At 42.2% G+C, this 23,584-nt stretch overlaps 2 protein-coding genes and 1 pseudogene across 2 annotated transcripts; 1 reads left to right on the plus strand and 2 right to left on the minus strand.

Moving 5' to 3' along the window:
• Window positions 1-445: 445 nt before the first annotated feature.
• Window positions 446-3,515, plus strand: marcksa (myristoylated alanine-rich protein kinase C substrate a). The gene is made up of 2 exons (XM_030721990.1): window positions 446-871; window positions 1,941-3,515. Exons 1-2 carry the CDS (start codon window positions 776-778, stop codon window positions 2,661-2,663), a joined length of 819 nt encoding a protein of 272 aa, XP_030577850.1. The 5' UTR covers window positions 446-775; the 3' UTR covers window positions 2,664-3,515.
• Window positions 3,516-8,425: 4,910 nt separating this feature from the next.
• Window positions 8,426-13,895, minus strand: LOC115773972 (uncharacterized). Its single transcript, XM_030720955.1, has 11 exons — window positions 13,826-13,895; window positions 12,293-12,385; window positions 11,970-12,119; window positions 11,389-11,534; window positions 10,847-10,983; window positions 10,658-10,751; window positions 10,218-10,335; window positions 9,841-10,064; window positions 9,541-9,712; window positions 9,229-9,356; window positions 8,426-8,763 (listed from the first exon to the last, which is right to left on the minus strand). The coding sequence occupies exons 2-11, from the start codon at window positions 12,378-12,380 to the stop codon at window positions 8,446-8,448; spliced, it is 1,575 nt and encodes a 524-aa protein (XP_030576815.1). The 5' UTR covers window positions 12,381-12,385; window positions 13,826-13,895; the 3' UTR covers window positions 8,426-8,445.
• An 832-nt stretch (window positions 13,896-14,727) lies between these two features.
• LOC115774677 (uncharacterized protein K02A2.6-like) lies at window positions 14,728-19,160 on the minus strand (annotated as a pseudogene).
• Window positions 19,161-23,584: the final 4,424 nt, after the last annotated feature.

Consider the following 23,584-nt stretch of genomic DNA (forward strand, 5'->3'; position numbering starts at 1 on the left):
TTATATAGTGCCAAATCACAACAAACAGTCGCCTCAAGGCGTTCTGTCCAAGTAAAAGCTATGTGTGGGAAACAAAGAAATAATTATGAAAATAATAGGTAGTTTTAAAAGTTTTGTTCATTATTAAAAGCTAATTTCCACCTTTAGTCCCTGAAGCCCTTAAAAAAAAAACACCCTTTCTTACTCCTGATTAGCATCATTGCACAATATTCATATCTCAAACTTTCAAACTATACGTATTTATTTTTAAGGCATTTTCCACTTAAATGCAAATTAAATGATCATTTGGTTAAGTAAGACGTCATTTCACCGATTAAGATAAATGTTGTTATCTTCAATTACTCCTACGTACCTTGAACGCAGCGCTACAGTCCATTGTTCCCTCCCTAAACCCCGCCCAAGCCCTGAGTGGAAGCTGTAATTGGCCGAATCGGAGAGCAGTGCCGTCATCGCTCGGAGCGCCCATTCATCTCTGCACTTGGGCGTTGGACCCCACGTCTTATTAGCAACAAGGGAAATTTCTCCATTTTGCAGCCTGTCTACAGCGACACGGCCAGCAACCTGGGATTTTATTACTTCTCACCTGCTCTCCTGAAAAACCCTCCACACTCTGACTGGAGTTTGCTTTGCGTTTTCCCTGTGAACTTTTTCTTTGTGCACGCACAGTGAGTGAGAGAGAGAGGGGCTACCAGCGAAGAGCTTTGCGTTTCAACAAAGAGGCTTGGGTCTTTGTTCGCTTTTTGGATCGGTCGAGTTTCTTTGTTGGAGCGAAAGCATGGGAGCGCAACTGTCCAAGGCACCTGGAAAGGCTGAAACCGCGCCTGAAAAGCCAGGAGAGGCTGCTGCTTCACCCACCAAGACCAACGGACAGGTAAATTATATTTTAACATCCATCAGGGGAGAATCTGGTTGTTGTGGAAAGGGGAGCTGAGCTCTGAGGGCGCAAGCCGTGCGTAATTGTGGATGAACTGAATAGATATTGAATGTATGCAAAGAAGCACTGTGAATTCTGAATAGATTTCACTTCATGAGCCGCAGTGGATGATTTGATTCCTTCAATTCATCACGGAAAATTGTGGGCGATAGGTGCGCGGATTTTAAAGCAAATGTATCGCAATAAAACATTTCAAAGACTAAGATTAATTGCTTGGAGTTTTGTCCATAAAGGGAATTCAAAGATAAAAAAATTAAGATGTGATAAATTTCTGCTTGGTGAGTTTTACTTTAATTCCCAATTTTAAGATACTAATGAGCTGTTTCAGCTTTGAATGAGATGACTGTGGAAGTTGCTGAATAAGACGAGATGCACGACGGCCAACAAAGGCTTTGTCCGCGCGGCGCATCACGCCTTTTGTTACAGATGCTCGACTAGAAAGTGGAGATGGCAGCCCGCTATCACACGGGAGGGGGAGACAGGGGGGGGTTTGGGGAGGGGGCCAGCGGTGCGCCCCGGAGAGAAAGTAGCTTGTGCTGCTTTAAGGTTTTGGATTAAACGGGTTGCGGGAGACGGTAATTCAGAACTGCGTCTAGATTTTTTTTATTTAAAAATTGCGTCTGAACTCTGCGCTCCGTTATCTGCGGGACTAATGAGCAGCTGCTGTTTTAATGAACAGCTGCTGTGGAGCGGCCACGCACGACCCCTTGCGATTCAGCTGAGGTACTGCGCTCACTCAGGCTCAGGATGGGAGTGAAATTCAGGGTGATAAGATGAAGAAACCTGTTGCTTTATTGTATTTGTATTCATGTAATTGCGGGGCTGTTGATGTGCGTTCATATCCGCTGTTTTTGCTGTGAAATGTAGAAAATGAGGCCGTTCTCTCACCTGAAGTGAGAGGCTGAAGTTTGATGGTGTCTGCTGCCCCTGGTGTTCATCGGTGGCACTGTATTGACACCAATCCAGCTCTGTGCGTGGTATTAACAGCTTCCATTTCTCTTTTTAGGAAAATGGCCACGTTAAAGCCAATGGGGATGCCTCTCCTGCAGCAGCCGAAAATGACAAAGAGGAGGTGCAAGCCAATGGCAGCGCAACAGCCGAGGAGACCTCGAAGGAGGAAGCAGAGAAGGCCGAGCCTGCTCCTGCAGAGAAGGAGGGTGCAGATGGGGAGAAGGTAGAGGCAGAGGCTCCTGCTGAGGGAGAGGCAGCTGCAAAGGGTGAGGATGGTGCTGCACCTTCTACCAGCACTGAGACCCCTAAGAAGAAGAAAAAGAAGTTCTCCTTCAAAAAGTCGTTCAAGCTCAGTGGCTTTTCTTTCAAGAAGACCAAAAAGGAGACGGGCGACGGGGCCGAGAACGAAGAGGGAGCTGCAGGGTCCGCAACCGCATCTGCAGAAGAGCCCAAAACCGAGGGCACGGAGGCGACAGCAGCGTCTGCCGGTGAGGAGGCCAAGCCTGCTGAAGGCGAGGCTGCACCTGCCACAGAGCAGACCAAGGAGGAGGTAGAGGCCAAACCAGAGGAGAAGGAGGAGGCAGCAGCAGCTGCACCAGAAACAGAAAAACCTGCGGAGGAGCCCGAGCAGGCCCCGGCCGCAGAGGAGCCAAAGGCTGAGGAAAAGTCGGCTGAACCTGCGGCCGAGGAAGTGCCCAAAACAGAGGAGGCTGCCTCAGCTTCACAAGAAGCAGCATCTGCAGAAGCTCCAGCTGCTGCCACCGAGGCCGCTGAATAAAATCTGAAAGAGGAAGAAAGTTTTTTGTTTGTTTGTTTGTTTTATTGTTTTGTTTTTAAAAGAAGGAAAAAAGATAATCAAAGAACATTTCCCTGCTTGGAGAGACGCCAGCTCATGGCTCTGAAGAACTTGTGTACAACCAGGGATATTTTAAAGCTTTTTCCTTATTTTTGATTTTTAGTTTCCATTCCCCCCCCTTACACAAAACCCATCTCAGCCCTTTGTTACTAGCGTTCCAGCAGGCTGTGGAGGTGGGTGGCTTCAATATGTACAATTAATTAAATACATCCACACTCTGCCATATATTTTTACATCAGTATTAAGTTTTTTTTTTTATACAAAATATAAACACAATGGTATGGACATGCCCGTGGTATGAAGGGGACCAGGGTTGAGTTGTAAATGAAGGGTGGGAAGGGTTCAGGGAGGACATTTGTGGAGTGGAGGTGGGGGAGGGGGATATCCTGGGAAATGTGCTCCAGGCAATAATCGAGTAGTCAAGGCCGAGATCTATATCCACCAAACGGTTTACAACACTAAAATTGTTTTTTACAAGACAACAAGTCCCAGTTAGGTTTTTAGGAAGTCATATAAACTCATAGGAGCGTTTCACTTCTCATTAGCCGTCAGTGATTCCGTAGAAATACGAGTTGTATAGGCTTTATTGTTTATTGCTGGTTTTATGACCTTAATAAAAATGTAAGTATGTATAGGCGGGGGTGTTTTTAACTGTGATTATTGTACAAAATGAAATCTTGATCTCAAGAAGCACATAACTTTTGCTCTTTTTTCCACCCGCTCATTTTTGTATGATAACAAATACACACACATACAGACAGACATACAAACAAACAAAAAAAAATACCTAAAGCAATTTTCAACTAAAAAAAACCAAGCTGTGATAAGTGGAATGGTAAACTGTTTATATACTGTATGGGTTTTTTTTTTTTTTTTTTTTTTTATTCAATTCCAGCCGGCAGTTCTCTTTCCAGTGCTCTTTGACTCACGTTAAGGAATCTATCAGATGCAAATCTTTGTGTAGCATCTTGTTTCTCTCTCTCTCCCCTTTTCCTTTTGTAAATACTGGAGAAGCTTTGACCAATTTGACTTAGAGATGGAATGTAACTTTGCTTACAAAACAATTGCTATTAAACTCTGCTTAAGGTGTTCGAATTTTCTGTGAGCACACTAAAAGCAAAAATAAATGTGAATAAAATTTGAACTGCATCTGTCATTATTTGTTGGTCTTGTTGGCAGTCTTTGTACTTCCAAGGAAAATTCCAGTACATAACATTTACTTTAAGCCCACACAATCAGATGTGAGAAATTAAGGGAAACTACAAGTTGACAGCTGATTACTTGTGGTTCCTCGGATACTTCAGAGTAGAATGGGAGGCAGAGCCTTCAGCTTTCAGGCCCCTCTTCTGTGGAAACAGCTCCCAGTTTGGATTCAGGAGACAGACACCCTCTCTATTTTTAAGATCAGGCTTAAAACTTTCCTTTTTAATCAAGCTTATAGTTAGGGCTGGATCAGGTGACCCTGAACCAGGCCCGGTTCTAGCCCACTGTAGTTGGGTGGGCAGACTGAAAATGTAGGTGGGCAAGTATAAACGTACAGTGGCTTGGAAAAGTATTCATACCCCTTGAACTTTTCCATATTTTGTCACATTACAACCACAAACATAAATATATTTCACTGGAATTTAATGTGAAAGACCAACACAAAGTGGTATACAATTATGAAGTGGAACGAAAATTATACATGATTCAAAACATTTTTTACAAATAAAAAACTGTAAAATGCGCTGTGCAAAAGTATTCAGCCCCCTTTTCTCTGAGTGCAACAATTGCATTCAGAAGTTGCCTGATGACTGCTAATGACTAAAAAGAGTCCACCTGTGTGTAATCTAATCTCAGTACAAATACAGCTGCTCCGTGACGGCCTCAGAGGTTGGTTAAGAGAATATTGGGGAGTAAACAGCATCATGAAGTCCAAAGAACACAGCAGACAGGTCAGGAATAAGGTTGTGGAGAAGTTTAAAGCAGGCTTAGGCTATAAAAAGATTTCCCAAGCTTTGAACATCTCACGGAGCACTGTTCAATCCATTATCTGGAAATGGAAAGAGTACGGCACAACTGTAACCCTACCAAGACGAGGCCGTCCACCTAAACTTACAGGCCGAACAAGGAGAGCACTGATCAGAGATGCAGCCAAGAGGCCCATGGTGACTCTGGACCAAATGCAGAGATCCACAGCTCAGGTGGGGGAATCTGTCCGCAGGACAACTATTAGTCGTGTACTGCACAAATGTGGTCTTTATGGCAGAGTGGCAAGAAAAAAGCCATTGTTAAAAGAAAACCATAAAAAGTCCCATTTGCAGTTTGCCAGAAGCCATGTTGGGGACACAGCAAACATGTGGAACAAGGTGCTTTGGTCAGATGAGACCAAAATTGAACTTTTTGGCCAAAATGCAAAACGCTACTGTATGTGTGGCAGAGAATTAACACTGCGCATCACTCTGAACACACCATCCACACTGCAGCATCATGCTCTGGGGCTGCTTCTCTTCAGCAGGGACAGGGAAGTTGGTCAGAGTAATGGCCCAGTCAAAGTCCAGATCTAAACCCAATCGAGAATACTCAGCCAAACAGCCAGCCCGCAGCGGTTTTCTGCAGTCTTTCCGCCGCCATCCATGAAGATCTGAAAACTGCTGTTCACAAACGCTCTCCATCTAATCTGACTGAGCCTGAGCTGTTTTGCAAACACAGGAAAATCCAAAGAGTAAATTTTACTCAAATTGAAGAAAATTTTACTCTAAAAAAGACAACATTTGGTCCCAGTCTAAATAGAGTAAAATTTACTCCCATGCCAGAGTTGAACTTACGGAGTAAAATTTACTCTAATTAGTGCAAATATTTTAATCCATGTGATGATAATTTACTCAGTGCAGTGTAAAAAAAAAACTACTCTACAATGGTTTTAATCTAAGTAGAAGAGAATTTACTCTGAATAGAATGGAATTTTATTCTAAATAGGGATGGATTTTACTCTGAATAAAAAAAGAATTTTACTCACAATGGAATCTAATTTTACTCCAAATGTCAAGTTCTCTGAATAAAACAGAATTTTACTTTTAATAGAATTGATTTTTATTCCACGAAGTATAAAAGTTTACTCTGATTTGTTTTTTCTCTGAATAAAATTATAAATAGAGCCAAATGTTACTTTAACACACTAATTTTATCAGTCATTATACACTACTAGGTACAATAAATAGATCAGAAATCAGTACTTTAACAGCCACCTTTATTGCTCACAGGAAACAGTATGGAACAATATAAAAACTGGAATCACCATGACTGTATGACACCTGTAAATCAAAAGCTTTGGCACAAAAAAGCTCTTCAACATAAATGGCATGAGGTCCATCTCTTGTACAAAGAACTTGAAAAGCATTGTAATGCTCATTCAAACACACTGTTTGCAGTGCAAAAGTAATCAACAGTAACCTGTCATCTTTCACAACAACATTGTAGATCTTATGAAAAACTGGCATTTCACAATGGACTTTTATACAAACAACCAAATCTGCACGATACACATTTCCATGGTGTTTGGCCCATCTAACATTTAATACCTTGGTGTTTATTGGTAGCTGAAGAGTTTCTGCTATCTCACTGCCCCAGTCCAATGCATTTAAAGACATCATTTTACCTGGTCCAATGGTCAATCTCTTGGGGTCAAATGTATGCCAACTGAAAGCAATGTGACTTTGATGTTTTATTGCCAATGTTTTTGTAATATTTTTGAAACTTTTCAACTGTTTTTTAAAGAAACTGTGTTTGGCTTCATAGCGCATGCACCAGCTATGCAGAATTGGCCCTGTTTTGAGTATACATGTAGGATAATGCACCATGAAATGATGCTTTGGTAGCAGCTTCTTGTGTGGAAACACATGTTTGAATAATCTGTGGTGTTCAGCAATCAGGTGTTTCAAGAAAGTAGTGATACCTTTAGATAACACTGGTGAAAATACAATATTCACTATTTGAAGCAACAGCAGTAGCAAATACCAGTGGTCATCATCTGGACAAACCAAGTCTCCAAAGATGAGTGGTAGATTCCGAAGGAGACACCAAGACTGGATGGCATTCAGCCCCAAATCATTTGAGTCCTCTAACAACTTCACTGTAGGTGGTTTGTTGTTTTGTTCCATGTATCCATAGTTAAAGCTCCTAATTCTCCTGTCCACTTCCTTTAATGTTGTGTATTGATCTATTACATGCAACAAAATCAGCTTCATTTCATACTGTGCCACTCCCTCCAAGATATCGTGCATTATATCAACTGAGAAATTTTCACATGTACTGAAGTACTGCAATGAATTTAGAATGCATGACTGTTTAACACCCATCACATATGGAAGTCTGGGATTTGCCTCAATTTTCTGACAATGTTCAGTATGAAGTGTCTGAGTTCGCATAATTATCTTGGGTGAATCCTCTGTAAAGTCTGTCTGAAAGTCCTCTTTCTCAGCAAGACAAAAGCGGCAACAATATCTGGCACTAAATGACTCTACGAAACCAAAGATACAGTGAAGACCAAGGTTGTCACCAGTAACTTGGACAATAGTTCCACGGACTGGGTCATCATACAGGGGAACCTTAATTCCATCCCTCTCCAGGATTTTAATATCCTGCACAATTGGATCAAGTATCTTAGAGAAGCCATATGTTTTGATGTCCTGAGCATGAAACAAAGAGACCAAGTGAATATTATGGAGAGCAGAATTGTACTTAGGAGAAAAATTCCGCAGCGTGAAATATATAGCTCCTAATTTATGGATTCCCCGTTTTGAACCCAAAGGATTAGCAGTTTCAAAATCATCATAGAAAAGTTGAATTTGAAAAGCATGATTCTGCTTCGAAAATAGTGCATGGCTCTTGAAAAGATCTCCATCAGAGAAGTCTTTAAGAAGATTTTCCCTTGAATTTGACTTGGCCATCATCTCCTCTATATTAGGGTGACTGTAAAGAAACTTTAAAGTTTCCAAAATTGGGATGTAAACAAATTTATCAGTAACAACCACCTGATCGTAGCCTCCTGTTGTTCGATTGTGCAGTGTATCAAATCTGGAACCAAGTACATGTTCTACTGGGTCCACGCGTCCCCACCTCTCTGCAAAATATTTTGTTCTTTTACTTTCAGAATTTAATGCCATAAAAGGATTTTCCATTTTCTCAAAACACTGATCGATTTTCCTTTCAATGTCACTTTTGACAGGTTCTTGTAAAGACAGACTGTTTTTCACAGATTCTTTTGATTGATTCTGAATATCACTTACAATTTCTTCCAGGGAAATGACCAAAGAGTTAATTGCTCTTTCACTTACACCTGCCACTTTAAGTTCAGCAACTGTTGCTGCACAACTATTCACAAGAGATTTCTTAAGTTGGACTGAATCAGAAGGACTCGGAGAGGGCAAATCATAGTGACTTCCAAATGACTCTTCAGCTGTAGATGGACCTTCACCAGGATCGGAAGAGTGTTCATGTGCTTTCTTGAGATGCTTTCTGAACCCAGAAAATGTGCCATAAACTTGAGCACAACCAGCCTGACCACATTTAAGATGAAGTGTCTTACCAGAGCAAAGTCCATGGATCACTTTCAAGTGCTTAGTCAGGGAATTAGCATTTGTGTGGGACCTCTTACAAATGAAACACAACATTCCAACTCAACTTAATACCACATTGAAGCTCTTAGGGGGGGAGACAACTCTATTCAACGAAGCATCCGAGCCCTCAACTCTGCAACCCTAGGATTCACTTTGGTTGTGTCAACATCTATCTCATAAATGGTGGTCTGCAGGAAGCTGTACACATTGACCAGATCATGGTCATATGAAGTGCCAAAGACAAAGTGAGCTTTAAAAAGCTCATCAAAACAGGCAAGGGAGCCTGGTGACTTACAAGGTATTGCGTGTTTGTCAATCACAATGAAGTACTTGTGAATCACACTCTTCTGAGTCCCCACTGCAAGTAGGTATGGTTGAAGGCTTTCTGTGATGCCATCAAGGTGCCCTTGGAGGCTTGTCCCCGTCTGTGACAAAAACAGATCAACATTATAACATGATGCAACTTGGGTTTAGAAGAAGAGGGTTGCAGGATTAGGGACTGGTATAAAACAAAACCACTTCCATTTTAACTGCTAGATTCTTAAGATGTTTTTTTGTACGTAAGCATGAAAACTGGCTTAACAGTGATTTGTTTGCAATTTTAGCATTTCTATTTGAATGAATTTACAAAGAAATAAGTTCAGAATTACTCATGTCATATTCTTTACTCATAATAGTTCTTGGCTCATAATGCAAGTGGTTCAAAATTTACATGATTTAATTAGTGATGTTGCACATACATCCCACACATGGGGACGCAGAATGTAGAGATTGCTTGAATAAGTTGTATACACTTAGCAGTAATCATTAAATTAAAAGTTGCATAGTAACATCGAACTTAACCAGAAATATTGTGATCCATGTAAATGTTTTCTTTACTGTAACCTTACCTTGATGAACTTCACCAGATGTTCACTGGCTTGTCTCGCTGAGAGTTTTCCTGGTCTCTTGCGTCCATGGGGTGATGGTGGCAGCAGGTGCACAAGGATCAAAATCGATGACATGTCGCTGTCCCATCCTGGAAGAACAAGTAACAAATATGAGCTGCCAAAACTTACCTGTGACTGTTTTACCTCTTCCGGGGTAAAGTTTACCAAAATTTGACAGCAGGTGGCAGTGTTTCACTTTAAATAAACCAATTCATATAAAATTTGTAACAATAAATTTATTGAGCGCTTTCTTTATGATTCATTCTATCTTACCGTTTTCCACTTCTGTTGTGCCTTCAGCATTTTGAAGAAGGCACTGTAGGTCATCAGACTGTGTGAGACCACGGCTTTGCTCGAGGACTTTCTGCTTGTAGATAGTGGGCCACTTCTCCAGGAACTTTGCAGAGATTACTTCATTGAACATCAATGTGAAATCTTGCTCAATCTGCAGAATATATGATTTCAAGTTTTTAAATATCCTTTGTTCAAACAAATTCTAATCATCATTTTTTCTCAAATGCACCTTAACTTAAACATGCAACAGTATGGGAAGTTGAAGGAAGATAAACTTACTAATCCTCCTACATCCAGGAATCTTGGGAAGTCCAAAAAGACACCAGATGACTTCACAGGGTCATGAATGAGCTTTTGGCGATAGTTGAACGTCTGCTTCATCTTCCTCATAACAGTTCCCTCATCAGCTGTATGCTTCATCAGTGCAATGGCCTCAGAACACAAGCTGTCTGTCATTAGGCAGTCGTCTTCTCTGAAACAGTCTCTATCAGCTGTTGGTCCCCCTATAAAATGGATATAAATATGGCACTGTGTCGTAGGATTTCACAAACAAGGCTTCAGAACACTGCAAAGATTTTTATGTGTGCAGTTTGGTCTCAGGATGAAATGTGGGTAATTAATGACACTTGAATTCCAACTTCTATGAATGCTCATACCCGTTTGTGTTTTTGACCATCTGAGGGCCTTCTTTTGTCCATTAGAAGCTTCCTTTTGGACAAACTTCAGTCTCCAAGCCAGATAACCACTCCCATCTTCTGCATTGTAATAATGCTCCTAAAAGTAGATTAAAAATGTTTTTTTTAAAGCTGTCAAAGCAAAGACAACCATGAATGCAAGTAACTGTAATTTACAGATTGTAGTTCACATGCCTGTAATGTTACCGATTGAATTACATGTCTCTTTATACTTTTTATCATTAAAGCTTCAGCATCTGAGCTTACTTGCTCAGCATTTTAGTGTTTAACTCTACAGGGATTTAAAACATGGAAGTTAATAAATGTGGCATAAATGGAGGACTTGCACAAAGAAAAAAAGCTCTTCAGTTCTACTCAAACCATACCCAAGCAGTCAGACCCATTCTTTTTTTTAAACTTACATAACCAAACCTGCTCCTAGGATCAGCCAGGTATGGGAACAAGGTGATGATACCCTTTGCATAGTCCTCTTTGATGCGCCTTGAAGGACTTGTCCTATACAGACACACAAATTATGAGCACTGTAGAAGGCGTGAATGACACCTTTAGAAAAATAATTGTGGGAGGTGCATCGAAAATTTTCAGCATACCCATGTTCACTTGTCATATGCGCAACCAATATCTTGACCATGTCACGCCGTCTGCTGTCTGTCAGGCTTTTTGTCTGAGCATACTCATTGATGATCCTGTCTCCTCCTGGCTTGTTCTTTAAAACATTTTCAATCACCTAAGTGATGGTAAAAATATAACATTATATAATCAATATATCATGAAAATACCTGTTCAATCCATGTGTTTAATTAAAACAAACGTATGTAGTCCCAACAACAAATGTTGGCATGTTATTTTCTTTCAGTTTCATTTATTAGTATAGTTTTATCAGTATAGTTTTGAGGTTTATTTACATATTCATGATCATGGCCTGAAATCCACTTTTAATAACAGGGAGGAATTCCCCCTTTACATGCTTCACATTGGGGAGATTTATACACTGGAAGGAGATGGGGGGATATGAGCTGGTGAAGGGAAGACAGCAGAATCTTGTGCTTTTACGACAATGGCAATAATCCATAAAATATACTCAAATTTGTGTAAACTTTCTGGAAGGTATACAGTAATCTGCAAAACTTACTTGGGCAAGAGAGGCATCTCCAGCTCTCTGTCTTGTTGTAGGACTGTGTTGCAATGTGATGGTGCCATCAGAGTCCACTTCAGTTTCTCCACTGGAGCTGGTAAAGGAGCTGCTTGCAGGACAACTCAGCTGATCCATAAAACCATCTAAAACATTAGGTTGGTGTAATTAACAGTAAGCAACATGCAATCACAAGTAGTATCATAGTAACCAAAAAAAGCCCCATAACAACTACAATTATTTTAAACAGACTTAACTAACAATTCAGGCACATTTGATTGTGTTCTTTCAACAGTAACAGCCTATGCACACCCTTTGTGTGGTAACCAGCCTCTGAATCACTTTGGAAAGAGGTGAAATTGTTGATGTTCAAACATTTTCAAATGCTGTGTGAAATGCTAAAAAAGGAAAAATCTTTATGACCACATCCCAGGTTGGTGATGTCCGGTGGACATGCATCAACCAAAATATGCTGATCTGGACTGCAGTTTCTCTCCCCACTATCCTATCAATGAAACTCATGAAGATGGCCAAAAATATCTTATACAGAAATAAACCATTGACCCTTCAAAATGGCTTACCTTCTGGATTTTGATCTTGTGCTAGACAAATTTCCAGCACACCAAGGTTTGGTTTATTCAAAAGGAAATCAAAAACCTCCTCATCAACTTCAGTCTTTGAGTCATCAAAGACTTTTAGGTCCAAGGTTGGGATGTTGAACTTTTTGACAACTGTGAACATAACAAAATTGCATTACATGTTTGAAATAAGGCATAGAAAGGTGAATTAAATGAAAAAAATACAAATATAACAGTTGGTATAGCAGCTATAATTGCACTATCTCCAAAACCTGACTGATTAACACAATCTATAAAACATGCTGGAAACTTATATTTGCACTCACCACATTCCAAAAACGAAATGTAGGTCAGTTGGCCTTCAAAACAGATGTACTTCTGTCGTTCTTTGTACTTCACACGTACAGCTTGCATCCTTCCTGGTATGAAAAGAATATATTTTTTAAATAATCAGACTGAAGTGAACAAAAACACATGTATTCAGATCTCATGCTCTGTTTTGATGTTGTGAATGCATGCAAAATACTAACGGCGAACTCTATTTTGCAGCAATGTGAAGTTTATGTTACTCTATTGCACACTAGCTGCCTGCAGAATTGTTAACCAAACCACAGACTGCAACAGTGTACACACACGAATCAATTCAGAGTAAAATGACCGTTTGCTAATGGAGAAGCAGGTTGAAACAGTTGTGGTTTATCGTGGTTATTTATCGTGGTTAGCAAGCAACTTGTAGGTCCATTACCGCCACGTTCTAGATTAAAGCATGGATCAGAATCTACCTTAACGCCATCATATTCTTTTAAAAAGGCTGAAAACATCCACATACAAGAATCACTCCATTCACTAATGTCCCATGTGTGAGGAAGGGGCGAGGAAGGGTCAGCGTGCTGAGTAGCTAGGCTCTTCAGCTAAACTTGGCTAATTTCTACAACTAAAATCGGAAGAAAAATCAGTGTCATACACAGGTATCATCTTCAAAGGTGCCGCCATTCAGGCCTTTTACCATAATAACCCTATACTGGGTGTGAAGCGCAATTTCCCAGCTTTCAGAAACCGTTTGAATTTTTCCGATAGGACAAACGGTGCTGTAATTACGGTAATTCAAAGTGCGTTTGATCAGATGTCTCAGCATCGATACGCTCGGTCTTAATCGTGGCAAGTAAGGGAAGGTAGCAGGTGCATCGGCGCCGATCGCCACTGTTAAAGGGTTAAATAAATTTCAACCTGTGTATTTTCACAATGTTGGCATTTTTAATCTGAACAACAGCCGTGTTACTACACAAACTGAAGCTAAACCTGCTAAGACCGAATAGCAGACGTGTATATCCGCCTTTTCCGCTATTGAATCTGATGCGGATTAGGACCAGAATGATATACTACCTTTTCTAGCGGATGAGCAACACATGTACACCGGCAATAAGCGATTATGACAGTTTTTGTACAAATAAAACCTTTACTTCATTCTTTACCACTGCTTTACATTCGGGATAAAGAGCGGAGTAATATTATAGTCCTACCGCGCCATTTTTTAAGGCGGAATACTAGCTCCATATGTCCACCTTAGCAGTGCTAGCTTCACAGGTGTTACTCAGATTAAATTAAAATGTTGTCTTGTGAAAATATAAAAGTTTTAAAACATTATAGGTAGTGCTTATTCAAAATCGCTGAATTTAAGCAGCTGACATGGACCAATTAAGACTAGCTGTTAGCCAACCACCACTCAGTTTGTTCCCCTCTCCCCGCACAGCACCACGGCATCTTTCCACTAGAGATAAAGGGTCTCTTACTAATAAAAGCTTCAAAAACCCCAATTACAATATGTCTACGGTCCCTTTTTAAGTACTTTGCAGACTTACCTTGCTCACAGATACCAGTCGCCTCTGTTTCACTGCGGGACAACAAAATGGCGGTAGAAACGAAACTTAAACTTCAGTGGGCGTGTTCAAGCTATTTTACTCCAATAGGATTTCCTCTGTTTTTTTGCTCCGATTCTAACGGCCAATCGAAATGATTTCAGTCTAAAATGTGTAAAAACAACTCATTCAGATGAAAATAATGTTAACTCCGAAAAAATTACTCTATCGTTTTTCCTGTGAAGAAGAATGGGCAAAAATTTCAGTCCCTAGATGTGCAAAGCTGGTGGAGACAAACCCTAAAAGACTTGCAGCTGTAACTGCAGCAAAAGGTGGTTCCACAAAGTATTGACTGAATACTTGTGCACACCACACTTTTCAGTTTTTTATTTGTAAAAAATGTTTTGAATCATATATAATTTTCGTTCCACTTCACAACTGTATACCACTTTGTGTTGGTCCTTCGCATTAAATTCCAGTGAAATATATTTATGTTTGTGGTTGTAATGTGACAAAATATGGAAAAGTTCCAGGGGTATGAATACTTTTGAAAGACACTGTAGACACAAAATATTAGGCTATATTTGTCTGTTTTGGGGGGGTTGAATACAGCCCTAGTAGGCACAAAGATATACATATACCCTCTCCATTTTTCTGGGTTTTGGACATCACAGAAAGTACACAGATTTGTGACCTTCTGTGGCTGGAATATACATTTTTTTATATTTTATTCTTTTTGTTTTCTTTTTTTTATTATACAACAACAGAAAGAGAACAGCAACTGCAAAAAATGCAAAATGTGAAAAACTACAGAACCAGTCTTCTGTTTTTTTGGCCAAACTTTGTGACAAATTCATTCGGGAAGCAGAAACATGTCCCGAGCCGCAGAGTATTCCAGCCGAGGTCTAGTGTGGTACCACGCCAGGCTGAATGAGCGGAACGTTTTGCGGAAGGCACGTTTGTGGATAGTTAGCTAGCACTGGCTGTGTGAGCACAGTGCTATTCAGGTCCGCAACGGTAAGACCTGGCGCTGAAACGGCCAGAGGAAGGACCTGCTTTGGGTCTGGGCATGTGGCTAGAGTAGGACTAGCATCAGGGGTGCTTGTGCTGTTACATGCAGAGAAACTAGTCGGTAGATTGTCTGCTGATCGGACAGAGCAGGAGACGGAGCAGGTAACCCGCTCAGGGGGAGATATTTCAGCACGGGCAGCAGTTGGGGATACCCCAGTGCTAGATTTACTGACAGACGCGATACATGCTCATGGTAAAAAGAAGTAAAAATATTAACATGGAAATTAGAGTGTGACCCAGATTAAGGAAAAGCACGAAACGAGGGGGTGCAGCCCTGAATCAGGCCTCTTTCCCACCAACAGGGTTCCGGAGCCCGTGCCGTAATTTGAACCATGAGGCGGGTTTTCCACCGCCGAAACACTCGGTGCTCGGCCGAAAAACGGGTTCAGTTCCGGCCCCGCAAACTAGCTGGTCTCAAACCACGAACGCGTGACGAAAGCGTGTGAGAAAGTCAAAGTGTGGAAAATAAAAACTATTTGTTATGTTGCTCCCTTATAGTGTCAATAAGTAAACATTATTACTCGACACACAGAGCATGGAGGACAACTTCTGGATGGTTCACTCGTTTGTTTATTATCCTACTGTTGCTATGGTTACATTCAGAACCCCTGTATGCCCTAGTGACGGTCTGCCCCTCTGGTGGTAAGTATTGGTAGGACATCTCTAGGTTCATACATCACATATCTCCTCCCCACTAAGATTTGTTGTCAGTAACAAAAACATGTCTTAGGAAACAAACGTAAGACATTATATCCCCTTTTAAACTACATGAGATTATTTCTTTCTTTACTTCTCCACAACATTACCAGAAAATAGGAGAGTTATGTCACGGCTTATAATCACTTCAAATATCAAAACTCAGAACCATTTAACAACATTCTACAAAAGCAAACATTCTTAAACATTCTTCAACTTTTTCTTTTCTTTTTTTTTACAACATCTTGGAATGTCAACATTGTTCAACTCTTTTTTTTTTTTTTTGTGGTTGTTAAGTTTACTGATCCCTGTAACGTACCGGCGGACGTGTGATCCTCACAGGATATCGTCGTACAGTCCCTGTTGTCTCTGAATGTTCTGTGTGTGTCATTTCTGGGGACTGTGGTGTCTTGAGTGTTTTGGGTGTTTTTGGTGGTGCATGTGGTGTGTGTGGCACTGTATCAGTATCCTCCTTCTGTTGAGGTGTATTTGGGTCAGGTGTGGTTGTCTGAGGAAGTGACAGCGGACAACTCACAGGAAAACTCCCTGCAGTCTCTGGTGGGTCTGACTCGGGCCGAGTCAGCATCTGGTCCACATGACGCTTCCAGACCCCTTGTGTTCCCACATGTACCTTGTAGGACACTGGTCCGGTCTTCTCGATCACCACAGCTTGCGTCCACTTATCCTCCCCCCTCCTATAATCACGCACGAGCACTGGCTCACCAAGTTCAAACTGTCTCTGTTTAGAGTGTAGCTGGCGTCGTTGCTGTTGAGCCTCTTGTGACTGGTGCACTGTTCCAGCCATACTTGGTTTCAGGAAATCCAGTCGAGAACGCAGCTTGCATCCGATGAACAGCATTGCAGGGCTTTCCTTGGTTGTTGCATGGGGGGTGTTACGGTAGGTCAGGAGGAACGTATCCAGACGCTGCTGCACTGGTGTAGTTCCTCTGGAAGATTTCAGAGCGTGCTTGAAGGTTTGCACAAATTGCTCTGCCAAGCCATTGGAGGCAGGGTGGTATGGTGCTGAGCGAATGTGTTTGACTCCATTGGCTTTCAGAAACGTGCTGAATTCTTCAGAGCAGAACTGAGGGCCGTTGTCGCTTACAAGACTGTGTGGAATGCCATAGCGACTAAAAAGTCCCCTAAGCACTTGGATGGTTTTGCTGGATGTGGTGCTATCCATGATGTGCACCTCGGGCCATTTGGAGTGTGCGTCCACTATGACCAGGTACATGTGCCCTTCAAATGGACCGGCAAAGTCCACATGTATCCGTTCCCAAGGACTGGATGGCCACATCCACGGGTGTAAGGGTGCTAGGCCAGGGTCTTTCTGCACTCGTTGACATGAGTGGCATGATTTTGCTTGGTGCTCGATCTGGGAGTCGATGCTGGGCCACCAAACGTAGCTACGAGCTAAGCTCTTCATCCTTACTACACCTGGGTGTGCTGAGTGTAGCTCTGTCAGCACCCGGGGGCGCAGTTTGGGTGGCACAATCACTCTCAACCCCCACATAAGGCATCCGTGCTGCACAGTGAGATCATGGCGGCGCTGGAGATAGGGAGACAGCTCACCTGCGTCCTTTGCAGCTGGAAAACGACCAGTTGTGACCATTTCCATGACACGGGACAGGGTGGAATCCAACATGGTGTGACGCTTGATCTCGGCGTTGCTGACTGACAATGTGTCCAACTGTGACGTGTAGAACACCTCCACTGCACCTTGTTTCTCACTGGGGGCATGAGGGAGCGGTAACCTTGACAGTCCATCAGCATTGGCATGTAGGGCCCCCTTGCGATACTCAATGGTGTAATTGTGAGCGGAAAGCATGAGCGCCCAGCGTTGCATGCGAGCTGCAGCCATGGATGGTGTGCTTTTCACTGGACTGAAGATGGTTGTAAGCGGGCGATGGTCAGTGAGTAGCGTGAATGTGTTGCCATACAGGTACTGGTGGAACTTGCGTACTCCAAGGACTATCGCTAACGCCTCCCTCTCAATCTGAGCGTAGTTTTGTTCTGCTTTGCTGAGAGTTCTGGATGCATAGGCGATGGGTTTTTCATCGCCATCCGGCATGACATGCGAGAGAACAGCTCCGACCCCATAGGGTGAAGCATCGCAAGCGAGACGGAGAGGCAACTCAGGGTTGTAGTGTGTGAGCACCTCTTGTGATACCAGGAGTGCTTTGGCTTTCTGGAACGCTGATGCACAGGCTGACGTCCACTGCCATTTCTTTTCTTTGTTCAGCAGTTCATTCAACGGCTTTAGCACAGTGGCCAGATCAGGGATAAAGCGTCCATAATAGTTAAGCATTCCTTGGAAAGATCGAAGTTTACTTACATCCCCTGGTGCTGGTGCTTCCACGATGGCACGTACCTTCTCCGGTGACTTGTGGAGCCCAGCAGCATCGATGATGTGGCCCAGGTATTCCACGGATTCCTGGAAGAAGAGATATTTCTCTTGCTTGAGGTGCAGGCCGTATTCCTCTAGCCTGCTGAGTACTGCATCCAGAATTTTCAGGTGTGTCTGCTTGTCAGGACCACTGACCAGTATGTCGTCCAGGTAGCAGTGAGTGTGTGGCAGTCCGAGGAGCACCTGGTCCATTGCCTTCTGGAACAAGGCGGGCGATGACGCTACACCAAACGGCAAGCGGTTGAAGCAGAACAGTCCTTTCTGTGTTGTGATGGTCAGCAACTTCTTGGAGCTCTCTTCTACTTCCATCTGTAGATATGCATTGGATAGATCCAGCTTACTGAAGCATTGACCTCCAGTGAGAGAAGCGAACAAGTCCTCAATACGTGGAATTGGGTACTTGTCGATGCAGAGGGCTGGGTTGATGGTGACTTTGAAGTCCCCGCAGTCTCACGGCGCCGTCCTTCTTGTTCACGGGCACCACTGGTGTAGCCCAGTCACTATGCGCCACAGGTGAGATGACGCCAAGCTCAGTGAGGCGTGTCAGCTCAGCTTCCACTCGCGGTCGAAGAGCATATGGCACATTGCGTGGTGGGCAGAATTTGGGTACACTGTTTGGTCTTAGAGTGAGCCTGGCTTTCACTCCTCTCATGGTGCCTAACTTATCGGAGAAAACAGCGGAGTGTCTCTTTAACACTGTCTCTAAGCTGTCTGTCTGTCTGTACTCAATTGCATGTACAGTCTTTAAGTCTCTCCAATTTAGTTGAATGGCTCTCAGCCACTCCCTGCCAAATAATGGTGGAGCATCCGCCTTCACCACATACAGTGGCAAGACAGCGTGTTGCTTGTTCAATGCCACTTGCACTTTAACGACTCCTTCTGGTGCCAAAGGCTCTCCTGTGTATGTCTTTAGTATGATATCAGTGGGTTGCAGAGGAAACTTATGCAGCTTTCGTTTGTACAGTTCCCAAGGAATCAATGACACTGCAGCCCCTGTATCCAATTCCATCTCCATTTTCTTTCCGTTAACTGTTGGCACTACTGATATGCGTGAATATTTCCCTTTCTGAGACACTGCATACAGTCCCAAGTCACTGTCACTATCCGATTTCGTTCCTTCACTTTCACTTTCATTCGCCTCGACGTGATGGATCTTTTTCTTTCTATCTTTCACGCTGCGTTTGTGTGCATGCCTTTTCTGTTCAGGCTTAATATCTTTGTGTTTATGTTCTCTTTCATGACTGCTTTTTGATTTACTCCTGCACATTCGTTTCGTGTGGCCCTTCCTCCTGCACTGGTGACATTCGCGGTCTTTGTACCAGCAGTCATCATCACTATGATTTCCCTTCCCACAGCGGCGGCATTTTTCACCTTGCGAAAACACTGCGTTTACTTTCAGGGAATTACTTAACTGCTGTACGTCGCGTGCTGCTGTCTCTGCTGACACTGCATGTTCAACTGCTTTCTTGAACGTGAGGTTTTCCTCAGTCAGAAGGCGTTTCTGCACAGCTTCGCATTTCAATCCGCAAACAAATCTGTCCCTCAGAGCGTCCTCTAGGTAAGCCCCGAACTCACAGTGTTCCGATAGCTTCTTGAGCACTGCTACTTACTGTGCCACCATTTCTCCTTCCCCCTGATTTCGCTTGTGGAACCTGAACCTCTCGGCTATAACGAGCGGTTTCGGTGTGAAGTGATCTTTAAGCACAGTCACAGCATGTTTGTAAGTCATTGTGCCAGGTGCCACGGGAGCTACTAAGCTACGAAGCAGTCCATACGTTTTAGGTCCCATCACACTGAACAGTACTGAAACTTTCTTAGCCTCATGAATGTCATTAGCCACCACGTAATGCTCAAAACGTTCAATATACGTTGCCCATTGCTCACCAGACTCATCGAAAATGTCCATATGTCCATATATTCCAGCCATCATACGTCTTTCTGGGATTACTTGCACTGTAGATGAACTCGAAGCACTTGATGTCCTTGTATCCGCAGATGTATCACTAGCTGCACTCGGGTCATCCGATGATGGTTAGCTCATAGTTGATCAGCACATTAGCTATCCAAAAACGCGGGTGTTCATTTCGGTCCAAAAACTTGCACAAAGCTGACTTAACTTTCACAGCCAGTCGATGAAAAGTATTCCGAAATACACGACTCGTCGCCAATTTATGTTATGTTGCTCCCTTATAGTGTCAATAAGTAAACATTATTACTCGACACACAGAGCATGGAGGACAACTTCTGGCTGGTTCACTCGTTTGTTTATTATCCTACTGTTGCTATGGTTACATTCAGAACCCCTGTATGCCCTAGTGGCGGTCTGCCCCTCTGGTGGTAAGTATTGTAGGACATCTCTAGGTTCATACATCACACTATTGTAGGCGTAGCTTGATGGGAGGATCTTTCGCTGCCCGCAGGCTGTATGGGAGATTTTGATTGGGTGGGCAAGAATCAGATTTGGGTGGGCTGAGCCCACCCTTGTCCTTTGCTACCGCCGGCCCCGCCCTGAACCCTCCCTTAGCTGGCTGCTTCCCGTGATACACTGATTGTTTCTTATTCACTGGGGAGATTTTCATTCCCACTGTCGCCAATTGCTTCCTCATAGGGGGCTGTGTGATTGTTGGATTTTCTCTGTAATTACTGTGGGCTCTTTACCTTAAAATATAAAGTGCCTTGAGGCGCTATATAGATAAACTGAAATGATCATCACAGCCATCACTGTGATCAGTTATGCGTGAGCTCTGTTTGAGCCTTCATCACAGCATTTAAACAAAACAGATTTATAAAATTCATACAGCATGTTCACATTTTCAGAGCTTAAAGTATATTTTGACATGGCTATGAAGACAAATGGACAACTGTGTTTGAGTGTGTGTCTGTGTGTGTGTGTGTGAGAGAGAGAGAGTTGCTCTTCTGTGCTCCTGCACATCACCCATGAAAAAAACCTAATAAGTTGTACAATGAATGTTATTCACAAAAATGTCTGATGGCAAATAATTTTCAGGTTGAGAACATAACTGGCATTATTAAGCATTACATCTTTTTTCATTTCTCACACGTCTACGACAAAGCGTGTACGGGGTGTATGGAGGACCGTAATTTAAACATTAAGCTCATGTTTTTTTTTAACATATCATTTCTACATGAATTAAGTGCATCAATTAACTGAAGAAATATCAACATCTCAAGGAGTTTATATCTGTTTTTTCTTAAAAATAATAAACCCTTTATGATGTGTTGTTATTGGGTAGCACAGTTTACTCACGTGTACAGTGCCAGCCTGCAAATACCTGTTAACTCTGAACACCATTTATGTTTTTCAGCCATGCTGTTTTGACATTATTCATACTGGCTCAAGTAATAAGCAACACATGAACATTCCAATAAATATATATTTGTTATTTTCATAACTAATGTAACGAGGCTGTCTTGCTGTTTTATGCCTTAGATCACTTCTCTGGGGACATCCTGGTCATGAATAATTCTTGATATTCAGGATGATTTTTGATAGCACAGTCTGACGTAAATGCAATCATATATACAAACACATTTGTTTTCAAATTTGTGTACGTGATCTTTATCAATAAATAGAATTTCTGTAGTACGAGCATTTAATAACTCTCTGCTGTCCATTAAGATGGAGGAAGTCTGGATATCGCTCTATGACACCTAAAAGCACCACTGTGGCTTTATGTGTTTCAGGCCTTCAGGTGCATCAGTTTTACCTACAGAAAGCAGCGACAGGAGACGTGAGTGTTCGTCCTGCATCTTTTTCTCATTTCATGTCATTGAACAGATTTTTCTTTTCTACTCATTTACACATTCTCATATTTCTAGTCTGCATATTTCTCTTGTATGAAACCCCGAGTTCCTTTCAACCCACGTTTTTCCCGCCTGAGAAAATATACTTTTTTCAAAATGTAACTTCATGAAATGCACACAAAAGAAATCAATGCACTGAGATCAGATAACTCTCACCACGAACCTGCTTCACACAGAGCAAGGAGAGATGGAGACGGTCCTCTGAGGGAGGGCAGCCCTGCAGCACCTGCCACATTCAGCACTGCTTCCCTCTTGTGGCGAAGCCACACCATTACACCTCCACAAAATCCAACTAAAAGTCACTGTAATACTGCAGTAAATGAGACCTTTCATACCAGTAAATCCATCCATTATCTGCCGCTTATCCTGTTCAGGGTCATGGGGTGGCTGACGAAAACATGTCAATATTAAAAAACAAAACAACAAAAACAAAAAAACCCGTCATTTAATTTAGCCGTTTTTCTCAACACTCTTAATGCAGTTCTCAAATCAGTAATGCATTTCCCGCATTAGCATTCTCACTGTTTTTATACACACTGCTATAGTTTCTACACATACGTCCCTACTGAAGATATTTGTTATTGTGTTGACGAGTTTTCATCTGAATCTCACAACTCATCAGAACAGTTTTACTTTGGTCACTCAGGACTCTCGATCTCTCACTTTCCTGAATACTGTCCAGCATCACATCAGTGTTTTCAATCAAATTAGTTTTTAAACACATGTATGAAAGAGCAAAGCCAGTAACGGTGTCAGTGTTAGCAGTGAAACTGCCCTTCAGTTGAAAGCAAATATAAACACATGCTCTCAGAAGAGGTTTTGTTGAAACTAATATAAATACATATATTGTGTTGTCTTTGTTTTCTGATGCATGCAGTTTCACCAGTATCATTTGGTTTTTCTTGATTTCGGCAATTTTGTAAAGTTTCAAATAAATCCTCTACATCAGGCCCAGATTTTGCAGTGCTCTCTCCAGAGTCAGAGAGGTTCTGATAAAAGTATAAAACCATTTGATACTGAAGTCTTAAAACGGTGGTTTTATTCATTGATCACAGAGATGACGTGATTGTCTGACTTTCCATGTTTTGACATATGGACTTATAGAGCTTTTTTTTTTGATCTACCTGAGCACTCAAAGCACTTTATGCAACACGTCTTCACTCACCCATTTGTACAAGCACTTCTTTTCTATCTAATACTCACACTCCAATGAACACACCAGAGAGCAACTTAGGGTTCAGTATCTTGCCCAAGGATACTTTGGCATGCAGACTGGAGCAGCCAGGGATCAAACCACCAACCTTCCAGTTAGTAGGTGGCCCTCTCTACCCCCGGAGTTACAGCCACCATAGGGATTGTTTTAGTGTCTTTTGCACAGGTTAGTCTGAGTTATGAAAAATGCCTGAACTGTGGAATTTTTACCATGCCCAATCCTGACTTGCAGGTCCCAGGTGCTGTTTTTCATCTGACCACTAACCCTTGTAGCCACTCGAATGGTAGAGTCTGGTGCAGTGGTGTGGATGATATTTTCTTGGCACACTTTGGACCCCTTAGTACCAACTGAGTATTATTGTCAACCATGTGTGTCTCATCCACAAAGTTGAGGCAATCTCAAACTGGTTTCTTGAACATGACAGTGAGTTCACTTTATTCAAACGGCCTCCACAGTCACCAAATCTCAGTCCCATAGGGATGTGGTGGAGTGAGAGTTTTGCATCATAAATATCCAGCTGACAAATCCAGCAAACTTTGTGATGCCATCA

This window comes from Archocentrus centrarchus, chromosome 24 (genome assembly GCF_007364275.1).
Source record: "Archocentrus centrarchus isolate MPI-CPG fArcCen1 chromosome 24, fArcCen1, whole genome shotgun sequence".
Classification (NCBI taxonomy): Eukaryota; Metazoa; Chordata; class Actinopteri; order Cichliformes; family Cichlidae; genus Archocentrus; species Archocentrus centrarchus.